The following is a 23,864-nucleotide window of genomic DNA, read 5'->3' on the forward strand; positions in this document are numbered from 1 at the left end:
GAATAAAAATATATTTTAAAAATGATAAAAATTAGTATTACTACCACTCTACTGGGTTTACAGAATTCCCTGTCAGAACTTAAAAAACAAATTGTCCCATTAAACATGACTTAGTGATAAGTACATCAAAGCAAAATTCAAACTCTATAGTTCATAGGAACTTCTATTTTTGTAGCCGTCTTAAAGGCTGAAAAAGTAGCCAGTTTCCCCAAGCCTTTAAAAGAAGAAAAAAAAACCCTTTCCATTACAGTTCTTTCTGTTCAGGCTCCTCTATCACTTCTCTTAAAGTCGACTATCCCCCTTCGGCCCTTTCTCACTCTACCTAACCTGCGGCATACATTCCTGTGGCTTTGATGATCACAATCTTAAAAGCTTCACCAGATACAATCTATTTCTTTATTTCCTAGACATGCCAATTTGAATGTGTCCTAAGTTCTGAATTTGGTCCTAACTGAATTACATAATTTCCTTCTTACTCCTGGTCTTCCTTAATAGTCTCTTCCCGTTGATGGTACTTCCATCCACAGAGATTATTTGGAAGCTGACTAATAGAAGTGTGGAGATTGCTTATCACTTACATGTTGCCTTTATCTTGCCATCAATTAATATCCAAATTATACTGATTCTAATCCTTTAGTAACTAGCAATTTATCTCAATTATCTCTATAACTGCTCATATGTCAAATTTTTGTAACATATATTACTAACTACATATACTAATATTAAGATACTGAAATATCAAATACAGAAACATTCTGTAGAAAACTTCATCTTTCTAAGCTTGCCTATCCACAAGACCCACCCGATCCTTTTGTTTGTAAAACTAAGACTGTCATCAGCTACATCTTTGGAAATCTGAAATCCACAAAAATTTAATGAATGTTGCCATTATTTTTTATCTTAAATATAACCAACTGTCACAATATTTTTCCCTGTTTCTAATCCTACCTTCATTTTATGGTAACAAATTGCAGATAAATCAATTTCTAGAATGTTACATCTAACTTTGTTGGAATGTCAACCCAACCTTAGGATTATATATAGTTATATATAGTTATATTCTGTATATAATCTTAAGATTATATATAGTTTTATACAGCTATAAGATACATATAAAGTTCAATATAAGAAAACAAAACCAATGGTTTCTGCTAATAGGAAAGAAGCTCACATACTCATACTAAAATCTATACACCTAAAGAAACTAATCAAGAAGGAGGACTCTGGCTAAGATGCTCAATCCTCATTCAGAAAGGCAAAGAAGATAGACATCAGAAGAGGGAGAAAACAGGGAACAGGACAGAAGCCTACCACAGAGGGCCTCTGAAAGACTCTACCCTGCAGAATATCAAAGCAGATGCTGAGACATAGCCAAACTTTGGGCACAGTGCAGGGAATCTTAAAAAAGAATGGAAAATAGTAAGACCTGGAGAGGACAGGAGCCCCACAAGGAGAGTAACAGAACCAAAAACAATCTGGGTACAGGGGTCTTTTCTGAGACTGATACTCCAACCAAGGACCATTCATGGAGATAACCTAGAACCCCTGCACAGATGTAGCCCATGGCAGTTCAGTGTCCAAGTGGGTTCCATAGTAATGGGAACAGAGACTGTCTCTGACATGAACTGATTAGCCTGCTCTTTGATCACCTCCCCGTCAGGGGGTGAAGCCTTACCAGGCCACAGAGGAAGACAATGCAGCCACTCCTGATGAGACCTGATAGACTAGAACAGAGGAAGGAGAGGAAGACCTCCCTTATCAGTGGACTTGGGGAGGGGCATGGATGGAAAAAAATCAGCTTTGTGTCTCTTTGGATTTCATTACTGGGTGGACACAGAAGTTATACTCTAGCAGCCAAAAATACAAGAACAGAATTAGCCACTCTGATGTTAAAAGATAGATCTTGTGAAGCAGATTCTTATGTGTAAATAATGTATGCACAAGCTTGTGTGTCAAGGTACAAAAAAACTTGTGTGCATGTAAAGGGCAGAGGACAACCTCCCATGTTATTTCTTGAGTGTGATCCATCCTGTTCCTGATAGTCTTCACTGGCCTGGAACTCTTGAAGTAGGCTAAATGGGCTGTAAGAGAGCCCCAGGGACTCCTCCTCAGCATTGTGATTCCAGGTGCATGTCACTATGCACACTTTTTTTTTTTTTTTAAATGGTACTGGGGATGAAATTAGGGTGCTCAGGGTTAAAGGTAAGCACATTATGGGCTGAAATATCTCCCAGCCTCAGTTCTAAAGTGATCAAAGCCCTTGTCACAGATTCTAAAGCAATCCTACAACCTTGAACAAATTCCTTGATGGCAAAAACTACTTCACACTTCTATGTTCAGAATGCATAAACTAAACTAAGTAACAGCAATTCAAATATCATGAATCTATTTTGTTACCTTTAAAAAAGCTTCAATCATTTATTAATGAAATCAGAATTTAGCTCATTTATTTTGACATCTGTTAGTACTTACAACAATTTTATGTGACAATGTATATATATATACTTCAATGAAAACAAGCCAACAATAAAAGCTTCAATCTTTTACTTCTTTGAAAATAATGTGGCTATGATAAAATAATTTTATTTGGGAAAGACGAAAAATTCTGATATCCATAAGAATATACACTTTTTCAGAGGTATATCTTATACTAAAAGACAATGTAAGCTTTGGAAATAGAACTTTTTTGTGTTCCTATTACTGGCAAATCATTTTACTAGTTTATAAAATAAAGATTTCATTTCTTATCTTACAACTGTTAATAATATTAAATAAAGTATTTTCTATGACCACTGAACAGATTGCCTAATAGTTAGAGTCTTTTCTAAGCCTGGGGACAGGGCCCAGTGGGAAAGCACATGCCTGAGTGCTTGGTCCAATCACTGGGGAGAGGGGTGGGGTATCTCTATGAAAGAAACTCTACAGGGCTAAGAAAATGACCAGATTTTTAACTTAGTAGAAAGGTGATAAGGAAACAAATATAATAACTATCCTGTAAATATTTACAGCTGTCCAAGTGCGGTAATTCTTGTCTGCAATGTAGTACCTGGGAGGTAAGATGGGAAGATCAGGCATTCAAAGCCAGTGCCTGCTACATAGTCTAAGATAATACTGAACTACACAAGAACTGTACTACCAAAAAGGGGGGGGGGGCACACAAATTCCTCAAATAAAGCTTAGAAAAGGCCCACATTGGCAAGACTATGGATTCTGGACCTGTGTTATCTATATTATTGAGGGTTCCATGTGATCTAATGACAGGACAATCATCCTTCCTCAATCACTAGTTTTTTGATTCACTTTTAAATTACTATAAATGATTAGTAAAGAATCAAAATCTTTGGAGAAGATAATTTCTTAAAGCCTCACCAATGCACATGTTTGGTTCCACCGAGGACTGAAAGCTATTTTCTAGAATAACATGTGCTTCTTCTAAGGAATATGAAGGTACTATTAGCATACCAGCAAAGGATAGTAATGAAAAAAAAGTGACTAGCTATTGGGAGTTAGAGGTAGAATATATTATTTAGATTAAAAATGTAAGATCAAAAGTATCATATTTAAAACATCCCTCACCTTTTAAAATTACTTATGTGTATTTTAAAATTTTTAATTTATTTATGTTTTACCTACACAAATGTCTGTATACCATGTACATGGCTGGTGCCTGTAGAGGCCAGAAGAGGGCACTGGAGCCAATGGGACAGAAATTAGAGATTGGACTGATGTGAGCCCCAGCATAGACACTGGGAAATGAACTTGGGTCTTCTGGAAGCACAGCCAGTGTGCTCTCTGAACTACTAAGCCAACTCTTCAACCCCACATGCTCCTCTTTGTTGTACAAAAGTGTAGAGGATGATGTCCACTGCTCCATCCAGGAAACAGCTGGAGGAGAGATTAACCTTCTCACTCCTGATACAAAAGATGATGGAATGGCTCAGAGCTTGTTTCCTAACAATGCTTTTTAATTAGAAATCAAAAATACCTAAATAACAAAAAACTCTTCAATCAGATTTAATATAATGGGATCTAATTTCAAATAGAAATCAAGGAACATAATTATGTATTCAATTTATTGGTAAGAGTTATTTTTTACATGTAACTATATAGATATAAAACCTGTTATGTTGACTCTTTAAAAAAACTATACAGGGTCTTGAGGCTATATTTGATCCCCAGTGCGCCAACATAAGTAGTGATGGCACACAACTATAATCCCTGCATTTGGGACATGGAGGCAAGGAGGGTCAAAGCTCAAGGTCATTCCCAGGTACCTAACTAGTTCCATTGAGAACTAACTCTTCTGAAACAACAATCCCCCTGAAATACCACATATTTATTATTTAGTCTTAAACAGTTAATATATAGTTCTATTATAATGCTACTTTATTCTTTTTCTTTGGTTGGGGTTTCACTTGTGCAACCTAGGCTAGCTTCAAATCCGGGGCAGTTCTCCTACCTCAAGTCCTGGAGTACAGCTGTTAGCTATTATGCTTGATTTGATTTTATATTTTGATGCTTGTTGCTAAATTATGATGACAACAAAAGTAGTTATAAAATACAGAAGGTCACACAAAATTCTTCCAGTGACCTCATCATTAAATTAATATTACTATTATTTGTACTGTTGAGTTGTCTTTTTTTGGTCATTCTCCCCTTTCCTAACTTATTTAATATTCTCATTCTTAAATAACAAGTTTCTAGTCTTTTTAAAAAATTACTTATTTTTATTCTTTATAATTTATATTCTTTATAATCACTTCATATCCTGATTGTGGACCCCTCTTTTGTTTACTTCCAGCCCTCCCTCTCCCCTTCTTCCTCTTCCCCTATCCTAGTCCACAGAAAGGGGGAGTCCTCTTCCCCTACCATCTGATCCTAGCCTATCAAGTCTCATCAGGACTGGCTGGATCCTCTTTCTCTGTCAGGAGGGAAGTGATCAAAGGACAGGTAATGGAGTCCATGTAAGAGACTGTCCCTGCTCCCCTTAATAGAGTACCCACATGGAGACCGAATTACCTATAGGTTACATCAGAGCAGGGGATCTAGGTCCTCGCCAGGCATGATCCTTGAAGTCTCTGCAGGCCCTGCTGGGCTCAGATCTGTTTTATCTGCTCTTCTTATAGAGCTCCTGTCCCCTCTGGGTCCTTCTATCCCTCCATGCTTCCATAAGACTCCCTGTGCTCTTCTCAAAGTTTGGCTGTGAGTCTCAGCACCTGTTTTGATCCTCTGCTGGGTAGAGTCTTTCAGAGAACATCTATGGTATGCTCCCATCTTGTTCCCTCTTCAACCGCTTCCAGTGTCTATTCTGTTAAGTTTCTAGTCTTAAGCAAGGAATAGAAATCACATATTGGAATGACATTTTTATTAGTTCAAACCTAATCCTTCACACCAAGAAGTCGCATATAGTTCAATAAATTGTGGGTTCTGTTGCTAGACTGTTCCACTACTCAAGTCTAGTACAATTTCTTCCAGGGCCTTAGTTTCTTGTGTGTAGGTGATAATACCAATGAGACAATAAGCATCCACAGTGAGGTAAGCAAGTGCCTTACAAGAATTATTTATTTTTATTATAATGTGTACAGTAGGTTAGCATTGTACAGGTTTTAACAAACTTGCCCCATTAAGTGCAAGAAAAATCCATTAATAATAGATGTACAATTATACTTACTCTGCCCTCACAGCTCTGTCTGTCCCTTATGGCCCTAATGTTTCAGGAATGCCTACATTCCACTTAAGCTTAAATTCTGCTTTCAATTTCTCTCTCTTGGCCAAAGTATTATAAGAACAAATCCTGTAACACTAAGTAGAATGATTTTAGTCACAGGAAGCCATAAGCATGAAGAACCAGACACTTGCATTCAAGGAACCATAGTTTTTATACTGGCAAATTCCAGGGTAGATTCTGAGGAAATTCTCACTAGAGTCAAATGATATTGACAGAATACAGTGTAAAAAATATTGGTCCTCAGAAGTCCATACAGTGGTGATTGCTATCTATCTGGAAGGACTGGTGAGGAAGTAGGTGGCAATGGGCAAGGAGGAAACTGGATTGAATAACTAAGCAATTAGAAAAAATGTTATCTTCTTAGGATGGGCAAGGTGCTGGGAGACCCTGCTGTAACCAGGTATCACAGGGAAATTAGGAATTTCTGGAAACAATTGTGAGAGGTATGGAGCACTCACAGAACTCAAAGTAAAGTTCAACCTAACAATCACATCAGAGATATTTCAACCAGCTTTGAAAAACCCAAAGTTGTACTGATAGATACACATGAATGTTGGCCCTGGCTTGGATTATCAAGGGAATGACGGTAAGGTACAGTTACCTTTGAACTATGCAACTGATAAGCCTGTTTTATAGCAGTTGTTAACTGCTTGCTACAAGGAAAATTCAGCAAACTATAGGTTTACAGACACAAAAACTCCTAGTGCCACTGAACAGAAAACTGGGGTATCTCCAACTTTAGTAACACAACTTTAATAATAATCATGTATATTAACATAATATATGGTAGGAAGAAGACAATTCCTCAGGCTATTTTATTATTTCTGGAAAGTCAAAGACTCTAAATCTATCTTTCCAGTCTTACTCACCTGCCACTCTTTCATCTGTTTCCCTGTTACCGTCATCTGAATATCTTGCAAAGTCTAAAGAGTCAAGAGTACTAATGCTCCCAGCTCGATCTACAAAAGAGAAAAGTAACAAAACAAAACAGTTGTTTACTCAGTTATAAAATAAGAGAGAATTTAGGTACTCATAAATATTTTCATTTAATAAAATTATGACTCTAAGTTTTAGAAATTCTATTAAATAGATAAAAATGCTCAATCCAATTCAACTACTTTAGATAATGTTTTATTATTTATTATTAAATTATGCTTTATTAATGTCATTATTTAGATAATTATGTCCCTACCCAAATATCTGCCCCACTTATGAACAAAGCATACATAGAGCATATTACAGGTAGTACAACCAGAACCAGGTAACCAACCAAACATTCCAAACAATAGCTACCTCCCCCAAGACAGTTATTCAAACTGCTACCTGAAAGACTTTGTAGATTTAGTCTGGGATAGATAACTGCTGACTGAAAACATAAAACCGTGGAAAAAACCAGACCAAACCCAGTCTTAACGAACTACCATATATACTGTTTATCATACAGTCTAAAGTGACTTGATATACAAGAACAGCAAAGTGCCATCCAGCCCCAAGAGAAAATATGAGCAAATGAGATCAATTCATAGGCAAGCTATATTTGATAATCAGGACACAAAAGATTTTAAAACAGCTATTAGTGAATAAAAGTGTGTAGTGTGAATGAGGTGTCCCTCATCAGTTTCAGGCATTTAAAGAGTTGGTGTCCAGTTATTGGTGTTTGGAGGGCTGAGAAGGTGTTCTTTTGCTGGAGGCAGTGTAGCATTGCACACAGGCTTTGAGGCTTCAAAGGCCAGGCACCATTTGCAGGGTCTTTCTCTCTGCTTCCTGTTTGCTGTGCAAGAGGTGAGCTCTAAGCTATTCAGCCACCATGTCTGTCTGCCTGCTGCCATACTTTCCAACCCTCAATGGTGAGGGACACTGATTTGTATGAAACCTTAAGCCCAAAATAAACCTTTCTTCTTACAAGTTGTCTTGGTCTTGATGTTTTAATACAACAATAGAAAAGTAACAAAACAAAAAGGATAGGAAATCCTCACAGAAAAATACAGAATACAAAAAATACCAGTGGAAATTCTAGGAAATATCAGTAGACTTGAAAAGCAAATGTTTTAGGGAATCATATGAAGGAAGGAGGAATTAGTATATCCTAGAGGGGACAGGGATCCCCACAAGGTCCAAATATATCTGAGCACAGGGGTCTTCTATGAGACTGTTTATCCAACCAAGGGACCATGCATGGATATAACCTACAACCCCTGCTCAGACATAGCCCATGGTAGCTCAGTATCCAAGTGGGTTCCCTAGTAAGGGGGACAGGAATTGTTTCTGACATGAACTCATGAGTTTCCCCTCCCCGCTGAGGGAGGAGCAGCCTTGCTAGGCCACAGATAAGGACAATGCAACTATCCTGAAGATACCTGATAAACTAGGGCCAGATGAAGGAGAGGAGGACACCCCCTCTCAGTGGGCTTGGAAGGTGGCACCAGAAGATGAGGGGAGGATTGGGAGGGAAAGAAGGAGAGGGCTACAGCTGGGATACAAGTGAATGTATAAAATTATTTAAAAATATAAAAATATTAAAAAATAAAAATAAATTAAAAAAAGCAAATGTTTCATACCAAAAGTTCAATGAAGAGTATAATAACAGAATAAGCATGACAGAGTATTGAGTTAAAAAGTGATTACAGGAGAAGTAGTGAGATGGATTCAGTGCATAAAAGCACTTGTTGCCAAGTCTAATGACCTATAGCCAGTCCTTGGGCTTCAGATAGTGAGAAGGGAACCATTTTCTGCAAACAACCACATAACTTCTGGGTATGTGTGCACAGACATATACACAAATGGGAATTTAAAAAAAGATTAACGAAAGTTTTCGACATGAAGAATAAAGAAAAAAGACTAAAACAAAAATTAACAGAATTGTTTCCATGGAACAAAACAAAATGTCTAAGGTATGTAGAAATGAAGGTAATAACAGATAAAACAAGAGGTTGGGCAGATAACGATTCAAAGTAGTTATAAGACACCAAAGAGGATAGGGTACAGAAATAGAGGAGTATCAGAATCAAACTGCTGAAAAATCAAATGAATAGAAAATATTAAAAGCTGACAGAGAAAAACAGCCCATTCACATACACAGTGTACATATCACTACAGATACATTCATTTGTCAAAACTCATCAAACTTAAAAAGTTAGTATCTATAATATATAACAAATTTAAAAATAATACATAAAAAAGCTAAAAACAAACCAACCCCTCAGCATCAAGAAAACAATCTAATTAAAAATGGGGTACAGAACTAAGCAGAGAGTTGTCAAAAGAGGAAACATAAATGTCTTACAGAAATGTTCAACATCCTTGGCCATCAGGGAAATATAAATAAAACTACGCTGAACTTTCATCTTACCCCAGTCAGAATGACCAAGATCAATAAAACAAATGACAGCATATGCTGCTGACAAGGATGCAGAGAAAGGGGAACACTTATTCACTGCTGGTAGAAGTGTAAGCTGGTAGATCTATAATGGAAATCAGTTAGGCAGTTTTTCAGGAAGCTGTGGATCAATCTACCTCAAAATCTATCTATACCAATCCTGGGCACATAACCAGAAAATTCTATATTCTATTACAGAGACAACTGCTCATCCATGTTCATTGTTACTCTATTCATAATAGCCAAATTTGGAAACAGCATAAATGAATGAATAAGGAAAATGTACATTTACACAATGAAATGTTATTCAGTTGTTAAGAAAAATGAAATTAAGCTGGGTATGGTGATACATGCCTTTAATCACAGCATGCACAGGCAGAGAGGCAGAGAGGTATAAAGGCAGAGAGGCAGAGGCAGGTGAATCTCTGTGAGTTTGAGGTCAGCCTGATTTACAAAGCAAGTTCTAGGACAGCCAGAGCTACTATACAGAGAAACCCAGTTTAAAAAATAAGATTAAAAAAGTAAGTAAATAAATAAGTAAAATGAAATTATGAAATCTGCAGTACCTGCAGGTAAATGGATAGAGCTAGGAAAAAAAAAAATCAGACCGAGTGTACTTAACCTAGACCCCAAAAGGCAAACATTACACGTTTTCTCTTATATGTGGATGTTAGTTTTTAATATGTGTGATACAATCCAATAACCATAGAGGTTAGTAAGGGACTAGTAGACTAGTGGTAGTGGTGGTGGTGGTGGGGCAGGTGGGGCAGGTGGGGCAGGTAGAGAGTAGTTCTAAAGAAAGGGAAATATATTCTTATGGAGAGACAAAGGGGAAGACAGAATCGGGATATATATTCATATATGAAAGAATCTAAATGGAGTCATCAATTAATAATTAGAGAGACAATGCCTCAACTAGACATCTTATGTCACTAAGTAAAACCTTCTGTCCCGACAATGATATACATTTTGTTGAATTATTGGCCAAAGGAGCCCTATGGAAACAGCCAAACATCAAACTATTGCCAAGGCTATTGGTTATTACTCTCAACAACCTAATGGTAAGAGCCTATTGCTGAAGACAACACTTAACGTAGTTCATTAACACAGAGAAGTGAAGTTTGTGTGTAACTAGAAGCTTAATTCCACTGACCAACATTCCTGGTACTGGCAGGCACTCTACATGGTACTATAGGAGAAAAGTAATCATCATTATCACCCAGCTACAAGCATTGTAACTTACAATAGTTAACTGCATGCAAGATATACTGGCGCAATAGTGGCACAAATGTTTTAAGAGTAACCAACCATTATCTGATTGGATTTAAGGCCCACTCTAAGAGAAGGAACCCATGCCTGAGAATGCTAAAGCAGCCAAGACAAGATAGGTCATGGGCCTCAGGGAAAACCTAGAACACAGTAATGAACAAAATGATTTCCTAATGACATTCTTCTATGCCTACTTTTAGATACTTTTAGATCAGTATCTCCTTCAGCTATCACCAGAGATATCACAGAGACCCACAACTGAAAAATGTACAGTGAGAGAGACTCTGGAGTACTCAGTCCTAAATGGGATGCCTTCAACAACCCCCCACTCCACCCCTTTTAAGGTTCAGGGATCTATTTAGAAGAGGACATGTTAAGACTGATCACATATGAACTCACAGCATAGGATATGCCCAAGGACTGTACAGATTCAGATCTGACAGGGTCCAAGCACTGAGAATGGGATATGAACACAAGGTTTCACCCCTAACCAAGAAGCTATCTACAATTGTTACATACTAGCAAAAGAAAAAATTAGTTTCCTCCAATGGTGCCTCACTGGACATATTACCTATACTTCAGGGCAGTTCCCACACCCAGGAGTAGTTGAGCAACACAAAAGGAACTCAGTAGAGTATTTTGTCTTACTTGTCTTTGACTTGTATATTTTGGTTTCAGTCTATGTGTGTGTGTTTTCTTTCTATATTTTGTTTTTGAGAGAAGAGTCAGAGAGAGAAGGAGAACTAAGACATAAAGTTGGATGTATAGGGAGGTGGGGGAAGGATCTAGGAGGAACTGGGAGATGATCAAAATATGTTTTATAAATATATTTTCAGTTAAAAAAGGAAATAAAATCCATCAAACTGTGCTCTAAAGTTTTATAAATCTTAGTAAGTTTTAGTTCAAATAGTAGAAATTCCATTTTAAAATACTGACCTCTAACAAATTCTATACATCTACTGGGTGGGATCTAGAAACACTTGGAGAGACCAGCTTCTGTGAATGTCTGTGCAGGGATTATCATGAGTAGGTTAACTGGTTGGAAGATTTGTCCACTGTGAGTGGAACCATTCTCTGGGCTAGGATATTAGATTGTATAAAAAGGAGAACATGAGCTACATAAGCATTCATTTCCCTGTGCATCCAGAATAATGTGACCAGCTGCCTCAAGCTCCTACTGCTATGATGAACCATACTCTAGAATAAGTCAAAACAAACACTTCCTCTCTTAAGTTGCCTTTTTGTCAGGTTATTTTATTAAAGCAATAGAAAAACCAACTAACGCATCTCCTTTTTAGCTATTCTGATATCTCTAAGTGGTGTATAAAAAGCATGAACATTAGGAAGGTCTTTTATCAACCAAAATTCTTGTTATGACACCAGAATTCTGTTTTATACCTGATTTTAAAAGAATGGTAGAATTTAGTTGACTGTTGATTTTCCATAACTTTCTCTTTGGTTTGAGACAGGGCTTCTATGTAGCCCAGACTGGCTTTAAACTCTCAAGTCTTCCTCTAGTCTTAACCTCATGCATGCTGGAATTACGACATGGGCCCCAACATACCAGCTTTAGGTAAGCATGTTAAATGCTCACATTTAAAAAAAATATTATTTTTAGTTTGTTAAATTTGTTAAAAGGTAAATTTAAAAAGTCACAAATACAAACAGCATCTAAGATAAATGAGTTCACTATTGAAGTATCTACCTTTTAATAGTTTACTAAGTCTTCCTTTTCTTTCCAATATTTTTAGATACACATTACTCTTCCTAGATTAGAATCTCTTTGGTAATGACATTTATTAGTCTTCTATAATACTAGCTGTATTGTTCTTTTAACTTTTTTTTTTTTTTTTTTTTTTTTGACAGGGCTTCTCTGTGTACTGGCTGTCCCCGGCTCTCTGTAAACTAGGCTGGCCTTGAACTCAAAGAGATCCACCTGCCTTTGCCTCAGCCTCCTGAATACTGGGACTAAAGGCATGCACCACCACCACTGCCTAGCGTTCTTTTTAACTTTTAAAGACCTTACCTGTACAACAGGGAAGAACTTTGAAGAAGGCAAATAAAACTTAATTTTTAACTTGGTTTTACTATAACCACTGAAAAAGTGTCTTGCTGGGAATTGGTGGCTTACACTTTTAATCCCAGCATTAAGAGACAGAGGTAGTCAGATCTCTGTGAGATTTAGGGAAGCCTGACCTACAAAGTGAATTCTAGTACAGCTAAGGCTACTTAGTGAAAACTTGATTTAAAAAAAAAAAAAAGAGGTTCTCTAAATTTTTACTTGGGGGGAAAGTGGGGGAGGGGCACAGGGAGCTGATGAACAGTGCTGGGATCAAATCCGGGGCCTCACATATACTTGCTGGGTAACTTTTCCAGCATAAAGTTATAAAACGATCCCCTGCCCCTTTTTTAATTTTCCAAAACAACATTTATATTTTATAAGAGGAAAAAAATCTTCACAACATCTTTAAAGTAATGACTAAGTCATAAAAGAAAACATTAGGGCTGAAGAGATATCTCAGTGGTTAAGAGCACTTCTTTCTTCTTGACTTCCACATGGTGCTTTATAACGGCTTGTTACGCCAGTTCTGGGTATCTTATGCCTCTGACCTATGTGCGGCACCAGGCACAAATGTGATGTCCAGACACACATGCAGGCAAAACAGCCATGTACATAAAGTAAATTAAAATCATTCAACTCATTAAAATTTATTCCATCTTCTCATAAAATATTTATGAGAGAAAGCAATATTAATTTTTACTGGACTAAACTGCAACAAATTTTGTAAGCAGAAGTATTTTGAATTTGAAGACTAACAATAGGCTATATTGTAGTTCCAAGGTAAACATGGTTCTTCAGATTTAGATACTTTTTTTGTTTTGTTTTGTTTTTCGAGACAGGGTTTTTCTGTAGCCCTGGCTGTCCTGAAACTTCCTCTGTAGACCAGGCTGGAACTTACAGAGATCCACCTGCCTCTGCCTCCCAACTGCTGGGATTAGCCACCACTGGCCAGCTTAGCCACAGATGCTTACTTTTAAGCAATTTCTGCATGAGTTGTTTGTACTAACATGGTTTAGGACAGTGCAACACAGAAACATGATCAGGACATTAATCAGTTCTTTCCTAGGGCAAGCAAATGTCTGTCATTTATAAGGAAAATTTTGGAAAAATTGACCTCTTTTACTAAAAAAGAAGACAACCAGATGGACACATGGTGTACACTAGTTATTCTAGCTACTTGCGAGGCCAAAGTAGGAAAATCATTTGAACCCAGGACTTCAAAAACTGACTAGAGAATCTATCCAAAACCAAAATATAATGAAACGCCACAGAGTTACATGCTATCAAGTACTACTGTAACCACAAAGAATTTCTTCATAGACCAGCATGCTTGCTGTGTAATTTCTTAATGATTCACTATATAGCTGAGCAACTTATGATGAGGCACCATAATTGGAAAGCCAGAAAAACCTGTTCTTAACTTTATTTACCAAAGCTGAGAATGAAATCTTTTATACACAGGCTGAATATAAGATATGCAAGTGATTCTATAAATCACATGTAAAAGTGGCTTTATTTATATGTACATTGAATGAACATTTACTGTGGTTATGAAATTAGTTCTAGATCACTGAAAAGGTTATCTTGGAAAATGTGTATGATATTCTGAGAACTAAATTTACCAAAACCCAACCCAAACCCATTGACTAGTTGTTGACTGAAAAAAACTAGTTAATTCAGTCAAACATTTACTGAATACTTACTGTGTAAGGTCATTAACAAGAATGTAGATATTAAAAAACAAACAACAAACAAAAACAAAACCAATCCAACAACAATAAAAGCAAATTGGATACACAAAATCCATGCAAGATATCTAGTGTTGATGGTGCTTACCTGTAATCATAAGAGCACTATAGCTGAGGCAGGAGCATTTTGGCCTTGAGCTCAAGGGCAATCTAGTCTGAACTAATAGGGAGACTGTCTTAAAAGCAGTGACAAAATCAAAACCAAACTTCTACCCTGTCAATGCAAGTACATTTGTGCACACTCATATCCATACTGTGTTTAAAATAAATGCATAAAATGGTCATAATTGACCCTGAAGCAGAATGTTAATTTTTAAATTATATATTCCTCTTTATATTATTTGAATATTTTGTTTGTAGTTTGGGTATTTTCTTCCCACATTTAGTTTCTGCTGTACTTTATAATTTTAAAATCATAAAATACCAAACACACAATTAAAAGGTATATGTGTGGGATTTAAGAAACTAGCATTAAATTGAAGTTCTTTTGGTAAAATACTCATTTACTCATTGATGTCTTAAAACTTGTCATGATATATAACTGCATATGAATTCAATAGAATTCAATAAAAACATGTAATATATAAATTCAATAGGTTAATATTTTTACCTTAAAGGTAACTAATTACCTTTAAGATTGAGTTCATATTAGGTACTTAAGGCTAGATCTTAGCAATTCATGTCCAAGAAAGGGAAGCTACAAAATGCCTCTAAAATATGAACAGTATAAAACAGTAATACCCAGACTTTTCTACTTTTGCAGGAATGCAAACTTGCTCCTATTGCTAATGGGTAATTGTTTTAAGTGGGCATTGTGTTTATGAGCCTCAGAGGAAAACGGTCTGCTCTTCTTGCTATGTAAGGTTAGTCTTGAATTTGTTTGAAATGGTTACAGATATTAGTAACATTGGCAGTAAAGGATTATAAACACTTGACAAATATATTTAACCAAAGTGTTAAGAAAAGCTGATATCTGCACATCTCAAGACCTAGACATTTCTCATTAACTAAAAAGGAGAGAAAACTATGTAGGAAGTCTTCTACTGCCAGCTGCTTTATCTCCAATGATGAGTCTCAGTTTTCACTGGTCACTATTTTCAAAATATATGAAGGCAAGAAGAAAGTTTTGAGATAGTCCAAGATCATTTTTACAGATGAGAAATGAAGGCTGTGTATTTATTAAATTAACTTGCTAACCTATGCTGAAGAGTTAGATACAAAATTTAGTAAGACTTGTTCCTTACTTTAATTAAGCCAACAAGCAATGAGAGTTAAGTCACATATGTAGATAACAATATGATCAATCACTTTATGATAAACTGTCCACAAGCTAAGAGTAGAATTTCTATCTTCTAGCAGCCCTTGTGTCACAAGAGTCTACAAGCTAAATTTCAAGGTTAAACTACTTTAACTTAGAAACTTATAGGCTGAAACAATCCACAAACCATTTATGTAAGTTAAAATTTTGATAATGCCAAGTAATTTTTACAATATGCCAGGCTATTAGGCAACAAGGATGATTATGAGATATTATAACAAGAATTATTTATGACCACTTTGTGACCAATTCTTCTGTGGCAGGTACCTTATAGACAACTTGTTAACTTTCATTACAACTCCACCCAAGAAGAGTTACTACCATCAGCGTTTTATAGCAAAGAAACAGACCTACCCTGAGTCCTGCAACTTATGAATGGGACTTTGGAGGAAGGAATACAAGTAGGGACTTCCTTTCAGAAGAACATGAGTATGTGAATGCATCAGGAAAAGGAATCAAGAACTAGTTTAGGAATATACTGGGCACTGAGGAAATGTGATGAAGATTAAGGCTTCACTTACAAAAATACATCTGAAAGGCAGAAAGAAGCACTTACAGGAGGGACTTTATTGCTACATATAATGAGGTATTTTAATGTCAAATTTTATTAAATACTAGTCAAAATAAGGGGCAAATTCTAAAATATCAGCACATTTTTTTTCCCTACAATGCAAACTCTTGCTAATTACAAAGATGTTTGGAAAGAGTTGTTTTGGACAGGAGGAAGTAACTTTGAATAGTAATCAGCCACACAGCTAGTTCAGTTTTGTAATTATGGCTACTCAGGAGGCAGATCCAAGAATTCAAGGTGTGCCTCTTGCACAGAAAAAGTTCAATGGCTACCTGGCAACTCAGAAAAACCCCGTTGTTTTTTTTTTTTTTTTTTTTTTTAAACTTGGTAACCTATGCTGAAGAGTTAAGACACAAAACTTAGTAAGACTTGTTCCTTACTTTAATTAAGCCAACAAGCAATGAGTTAAGTCACATACATTAAACAAACAAACAAACAAAAAAAGCAAGGGAGGAATCAAGAAAGCAAGGAAAGGAAGGGTGAAGAATACAGCTATGTGGCAGAGATCTTATGTAGCTTGTGTGGTGTCCTGGATTAACTACTGAGTATAGGGGTAGAGGAGAGGGAAAAAAATTATTAAGAACTGCTCTTTGCTTTACATAAGCTCATAAGCCATTAGAATTAAGTCATGTATGTAGACACCAACATGATCAGTAACTTTATAATAAGCAAGCTAAAAGTGTCTTTCAATCATTAGCCCAATGGATTTAAAGTGAAATTAAAAAAAATAAAAAATAAAAAGCAAGAAAGAACCACAGATAGGACAGAGGACTAATAGCTAGGATCTATAAAGAACTCCAAAAATTAAATAACAAAACAAATCAAATCAATAAATGGGCTAATGAAGCAGACAGGCAGTTAAAAAAAAAAGTGACCAGTAAATATTTGAAAAAAATGCTCAACATTTTAGTCATTAAGGAAATGAAAAACAAAACTGCTTTGAGATTCCATTTTGTCTTAGTCAGAATGGCTAGCATCAGGGCTAGAGACACGGTTCAGTGGTTAAGGATCTTTGTTGCTCTTGCAGAGAACATAGGTATAGTTCACAGCATTCACATGGTGGCTCACAACCATCTGAAACTCAAACTGCAGATGTCTGACACCCTTTTCTAACCTCTACATGTACCAAGCACATGTATGTGGTACACAGTATACATGCAGGCAAAACACACTCACACACAAAATAAATAAATTTAAAAGAAAAAAAAACCTTAAAATGGTTATTATCAAGTAAAAAACAGCAGATATTGGTGAGGATGTGGGGAAAAAGAAAGCCTTATATACTATTGGTGTGAATACATGCTCATATAGGCATTATGGAAGTCAGTGTGGAAGCTCCTCAAAAAACTAATAGAACTATCATATGTATATGTATTATATATACCTGAAATATTGCCCACACACCATAAAGATCCTTGGACAGTAATAATTGTTTCTATACTATTTATGACAACACCCACAAAACACTTTTTCCTTTTTTTGGAAAGGAAAATGAAATCATGGTATCTGGTGGAAAATGGATGAACTGTAAGTGAAACAATCCTGATTCAGGAGGACAAATAGCACAATTTTTCATACATGGACTTTAGATTTAAATTTATACATGAACATATGGGCTATATGTGTGTCAAAAAGTAAGTGAAATTAAAAAGGAAATTGTAATAGGAAGAAGAAATTATAAAGGGCAGTCAGGGAGAGGGAATAATGCAATACATGTCACATAAAAGCAGAAGGGAGGACAATTTAGAGGGAGGGAAGGGGCCTGACCAACAGGAGGGTGTCAGGGAGAAATGGAAGATAATAGTGAGAAAGAGGGGATGATTATAAATAAAGTATAGTGGCATAGATGTATGAAATGCCATAATAAAACCCATTACTTTGTATGCTAATTGAAAAATTAGTAAAAAGGAACAGAGAGCTGGCTCAAGTGGGTAGAGGCACTTCCTACCAAGAATGACAACCTGAATTCCATCCCTGGAACTCATGTAGAAGAGGGAAGAGAAAATTAAAATCTGCATCGTTGTCCTTCTGGCCTCTGCCTGTGGGCACATACACACATACATTAAATAACATACATTTAACAATTAAAGTGAAAAATTAAATTTTATTAATTATCTTGCATTGAGGTATTCATATCCTGTCTTCTTCCATCTGATCTTTAAAGTTCTACATGTGCCTTTTTATTTGTGACACCTTCCCTTAACAACTATGATGTTTATATGCCTTGTCTCTCTACTATATGCTAATTCGGTTCACTTTATAATATTTGTTTGTTTGTTTGTTTTTCGAGACAGGGTTTCTCTGTGTAGTTCTGGCTGTCCTAGAACAGCCTGTAGACCAGGCTGGCCTTGAATTCAGAGATCTACTTGCTTCTGCCTTTGGAGTGCTGGGATTAAAGGTGTGCTCCATGACCTGTGGCTTCATTTCATACTTTTTGATCTTCCCTATCTCTGACAATATTTATACATCATGCATAGGACTATTTACTACATATTTGTACCCAAGTACAAAGAATTCATAAATTTCTGTTAATCACAGTAAATAATACTAGTAAAGTGGGAAAAAAGAATCAAGAAAGGAAAGACAGAAAAGAGGAAGCCACAGAATAGGGTAACATTGATGGTTCAGATGCAAGCTGAAAGTATGAACTAAGGTAGCACAAAAATACAGAGCTGAGAGAAGGCAGAAATATTTAAAACGACACTACTTTGAGCAATCTTATACCTACACAACAAGACTAGCAGGTTTTAAAAACAACTGACTTGTAATTTTTGAAATGGGTAAGACAATTTGTGAGACTACACCCATGCTTACAACTTTGTTTTATTCTCCCTGAGGCTGAACCATGCTCTATCACTAGAAAAATCAGATGCAACCATGGAGCTAAGCTTCTTGACCAACATAAATCATACAAGCTAATTTGGCTTTGTTAGATGATTTGATTCAGAATAGTTGATAAATGTGCTTGGATCTGGCTGGTAGTTAATGCAGAAACTCACAAATGATCAGAAAATGTTAGTAGAGTGAAAATGAGAAAATCATATCATATACCCCCAAAAGCCCCATGCTATAAAAGAGGGGACAAAAACAAAACAAAACAAACAAAACAAAAAACGATACGAGTCAGAAGTTAGGGAGAACTAGAGTAAAAACAGTGTCTTTTGGACATGACAGGACTGTTGCATGCATGAACTCACAGTGTAGTTGCCCTGAACAAAACCTGCACAAGATCAAGCCAATCAACATTCCAACAATGAGCAGGGAGGGACTCACAAGTCCACACAACTACCTGGGACACTAGAGAGAGTTGACAGCTTCTAGGAGAGTCAGTTATTTAAGTGCATGCATAGCCTGTGGTAGGGCAACCATGCTCCAGTGAATGGGCACACATCCATGAGTATATGGGCAGCATAGAAGACTTGGTGGGTCATTTTAAAAGAGGGACATGAAATGAGATGGGTAAAGAGTTGGGGGAGAAACAGAAGATGGATATGATCATAATATAGTGTACAAATTTCTGAAAGACTGAAAAAATTCTATTAAAAGATCTGTGTAGGCTTAACTGATGATTTTGGATAGCTTACAATTAACATGTACTGTGTGACTGTCCTGACTTTATCTTAATGCTGTGTAGTATGGCTACCTTGGTAGTATGGCTACCTTGGTGAAATGGAGTGATGCTCCTGGCAGGTCATTCACTCTCCCTCAATATGATGCTATGATTTCTCAATTCATCCTTTAGATTAGCAATTTTGTATCACTTTGCTTGTCTCCTGTGTTGATTGACCACTTTGAGTGAAGACACACTCTGAATTATTAGATTCCTTACTTGATCATATATTAAAACAACCTAACTTTTGCTAAATTGTGTCTTGAAGCAGACATAACATAGTAGCTGTGGTAGAATGAATGTTAAGATATAGATCTAAGTTCAAATCCCATATCTGCCACTTAAAAGATAAAATAAGAAAAGTCCTCATCTCCCAATCAGTGCCCCCCCCAAACAAAAACCTAGGTATATATAGTACAGTTTGTCTACCATACGCAGGGCCATTGGTTTAATCTCCTGACCTGGGAAATGAGAGGCAGGAGCTCCAAGCTAACAAGTAAAATGACTATATTAAAATCATTACTGTCATCAAATCAAATGAAACAAACAAACAAACAAAAAACAACAACCAGATCTATGATGCAGGTTAAAACTAGCCAAGTACTATATATCAAATAAGGGACATTTGGGTCCCTATCAGGTAGTTTGTCAGGTGACAATCATTAGATAATTTAGGAGTTATAAAAGAAGGAAATGTGCTTAGGATTTACTGGGATAGAAAACACACCCTTTCCAGTTCTACGGCATCAAACATTAGGCTCTGGAATTATTCAAACGTACAGACACTTAGAAAAATCAATTAGACTTATTTGTTAGTAAATTCCAGTTAGCCTCATAGTATTAGCATTAGTGTGGGAAAAATTTGATGCCTCTCAAAAAGGACACTAAGAACTTCCATATAAAACTTGCCACTGATTATACTCTCCTGCTAAAACTTATTGTAGCAAAGAAAACAAAAAAGACCAGTTCTCTAGCTTATTCTGAGAAAAAAAGCCTTCACAGTGGTGCTATGGTGAGAAAAAAAGCTGCTGGCATTAAGATCCTGAGTCTGCTCTACAGAACACTACTGAAATTGGTGCAGTGAAATTGAATTATGCTGATATTATTCAAACAACACATTCTATGAAACAGAAAAATCCCATTTCCTTCTTTTTATTAGCATATTGTAATTATACAAAATAATGGAAAAAACAACTGACTTAAGTCTCCTAAAGACAAAAGGTCGTTGGGGGGGGTCCAACTTTAGTAGTGTGCAGCGACATTTCGTGTTCTGTTCTTTTTCTTAAGTGAATCAAAGAATTACTAGGAAACATTATTTCCTGGTAGTCTGATTCAAGGGACTGGGGAAAAGGGAAAACTGCCTAGAGCAAAATGCCCAAGTAATAAGGAAGTTTTTCTAGAGTGCCATAATAGCCAATGAACTGGAAACTGATGTAAAAGGTCCCAACACCAACAGGAGAGCCAGGAGCAGTGCAACACAGGCCAAAGACTGGAAACCAATACAAAGAACAGCTACAGCGAGATCTTTTTGCTTCCAGTACAAAGGACAACTCTTAACCTAGACTCAGCACCGCCCACCAATACTCTTCAGCCGCAAGTAACTCTTCTGATCCATTGTCTGCAGGTGCGACAGGCGGCGCCTACTTACTGAGCTGTCCTCCGCCCGACGTCGTACTCGGTTCCCGTCCTCCTGCGCCTCCGACTCCGGCTGCGCCAGGAATCCCAGGCGCCCCTATCCCTGGCGGGGTCCCACTCTGCCTCTCAAAGTTGCCAGGATTGGAGAAGTAATCGCGCAGCCGTGGGAGCTCACGGCCGCTCTCCAGCAGCTCTGTGTGCAGCTCCAGGGCCGTCAGCAGGTACTGATCGCGCAACAGCTGGGCCGCGATGGCATCGATCGACAAACGGGCAGGGGGCTCCCCGCTGACCCCCAGGGCCGCCGGGGGGGCGGACGCCTCCGCAGGGAGCCCTGGCCGCGAGCTGCTCCCCAAGGCCACGGGGTCCTGTGGCGACAGCGAGCCTGCAGAGCCAGGATCCAGGCCGACCCCGGCACCCAGCCGAAGTCCTGACCGACGCTCCTCGGTCGCCACCACCTCGTCGTCGTCCTCATCGGAATCGCTGAGGAATGGATTTACGCCGCCACCACTGCCACTACCTCCGGGCGCCATCGCCGCCATCTTATTCTGTCAGGAGTGTGGGTGCTTCCCTGCCTGGCCCGACAGGCCTCAACCTGAATCCCCGTTAGGTCCCGGGAGCCACTGAGCACGTATAGGCAGCCGAAGCCCACCACGTCCCTCCTTCTCACCCCGAGACTACGCCCGACCGGGAGGCAAGAGGCCGGGATGCAGTAGCACCTGCCGCCCCAGCCGCCGCTGCACCTCAGCAGCCGGCTCTGCAGGCGTCTTCCTGGTCTCTAGTCTCGCGAGAACTGGCTGGTGTCCCGTCTTCGCCCCGCCCCGTTCCCGCCTCAGCCCCACCCACCTCAGGCCCGGAGTCGGAAAACTAAAGGAACCGCTCAGGACTCAAACGTAAAGCACCGCCCACAACCACTCGAGGATTGGCTGGAGGTTTTGGGCCAGCCCGGAGAGTTCTCGCGAGATCAGAGAGGAGGGTTGGGACTTGGTGGGGGCGTTCCCTGGAGGCGCAGGTGGTGGTAGCTCAGGGGCTGTGTTGTGAGAGGGTAACCCTGCCGAGACCTTTCGTGGCCCTAGGGCCTGCCTTGGTTCAGAGGAGGCCACGTTCCTGGACCGGGCCCGAGCCGGATAAGCCCAAGGTAAAGTTCCGGGACCCTTGCACTTGAGGTGTGGCGGCGCGGTGGCCCCATGCCCGCTTGCTCCCTTCATGCTGGAGTTTCTGCCGCGGTTTGCGCTCAGACAGCAAGTGCGCTGGGCAGTATTCAGAATCTGGCTTCTTCGCTTCTTGGTACTTTCCCAGCCGTGTCCTTTCTCGATTGCAAGTGTAGAGACAGCTTGTCCTCCTTGCGGTTAAGGGAGGGCGCCTTGCCGCCCCCTCCGTCCGGCAGTTGGACCTAGAGAGCTGCAGAGCGCAGATAGAGCCAGGACGGAAATTGCAACACTTGAGTTATGAATAGCCTTAGCGCCCACCCATCTGTGAACAGCCTGGACTTGATAAACTAACTGCTCTGTAAACCCTTGGAGGTTAACATACAGTTTGCATCAGAGGAACTTTTCAAACTATTAAGCGCTCTCTCACCAGTCCAAGTGAGTAAACTTCAGTCTGGGGAGCTTCGATGACCTGGTCAAGTCTATTGCACATTCAGTGTAACTAGCATCACCTATATTTTGTCCAAAACTATTCTTTCTCACAATCCCATGAAACTTTTCTGAGTTCCTTTAGGCTAGAATCAATGTTTTGATTGTGGATCAATCAAATTTTAGCGATTTTAAAAATTGCACTCAGTAGTTTCCTTTATGAAATGTTAGCCCAAAAGTATACTCTAAGTTTGGGAGTTTATTTATCTTTTGTGTTACTCCTTGAGTATGGTCTGAGGTGGTAAGGGGAAGTTTCTCTGTCAGACTGCCAGCTTCTGTTTTGTTACACACAGATTGCCACTTTTATTTTTGGTTTTAGATTTCTTTATATTCCTACTAACCAGCTAACAGACAACAAAATAAATACGCAGCAGCGCTAACTGTCTGCTCTACACTACATCGAAGCACTGAAGTATCTCGTTTGGCTCTGGAAAAATTAAAATAGAACATGGTTATATGACCTTTCGTCTGGTTATTGGTTTACATGTAAAGTATGCCAGCAGTTAAGTGTAGGCTTTAATTCAGTTTAGTCGGTCTCAGTAAATAAAATTTCATTTGAATGAGGCTTTGGGTGTTTTGTTTTTTGTTATAATTATTGTTTGGGCTTTCTTGCAAGCTATTAAAATAGTGCTACACTTAATATGAAGGTATGAGGGAGAATACTGGAGGTTGGAATGAATGGTTTAAATGGGCATAGGAGACAGGGAGATGGGTAGAAAATTAACCCAAATACTAAGAGACCGTAAGGAACCTTCCTACATTGTAGTAATTTAAAAATAGTGTTAGTAGTAAGGATATGTTTTTAAATAAGACTTTAGCTTCCAGTTCTTTGGGCTAAATATTATTCTGTGCCATTTATTGATGAATCTGAAAAAAAATCTTCAGTGTCATGGAAGTAGTACAAAATGATCAA

The 23,864-nt window shown here is 38.2% G+C and overlaps 2 protein-coding genes across 11 annotated transcripts in view; one reads left to right on the plus strand and one right to left on the minus strand.

Moving 5' to 3' along the window:
- Relch (RAB11 binding and LisH domain, coiled-coil and HEAT repeat containing) overlaps positions 1 to 22,109 on the minus strand; it is a 91,037-nt gene extending 68,928 nt beyond the window's left edge. For 2 of the 6 annotated variants that reach the window (XM_021654000.2, XM_021653996.2), the window contains exons 1-2: positions 21,331 to 22,109; positions 6,598 to 6,687 (exon numbers count right to left, since the gene is read on the minus strand). In XM_021654000.2, the coding sequence (XP_021509675.1) occupies positions 6,598 to 6,687; positions 21,331 to 21,856 (616 nt within the window). In that variant the 5' untranslated portion in view covers positions 21,857 to 22,109. The remainder of the gene's footprint in view (positions 1 to 6,597; positions 6,688 to 21,330) is intronic. The other 4 variants (XM_021653999.2, XM_021653998.2, XR_002477031.2 and 1 more) reach the window with 3 other exon arrangements.
- Positions 22,086 to 23,864, plus strand: part of Pign (phosphatidylinositol glycan anchor biosynthesis class N) — a 101,194-nt gene continuing 99,415 nt past the window's right edge. For all 5 annotated transcript variants that reach the window (XR_002477032.2, XR_009587337.1, XR_009587338.1 and 2 more), the window contains exon 1: positions 22,086 to 22,452. The gene's annotated coding sequence lies outside the window, so the exon portion shown is untranslated. The remainder of the gene's footprint in view (positions 22,453 to 23,864) is intronic.

Source organism: Meriones unguiculatus, chromosome 18 (genome assembly GCF_030254825.1).
Source record: "Meriones unguiculatus strain TT.TT164.6M chromosome 18, Bangor_MerUng_6.1, whole genome shotgun sequence".
Taxonomy (NCBI): domain Eukaryota; kingdom Metazoa; phylum Chordata; class Mammalia; order Rodentia; family Muridae; genus Meriones; species Meriones unguiculatus.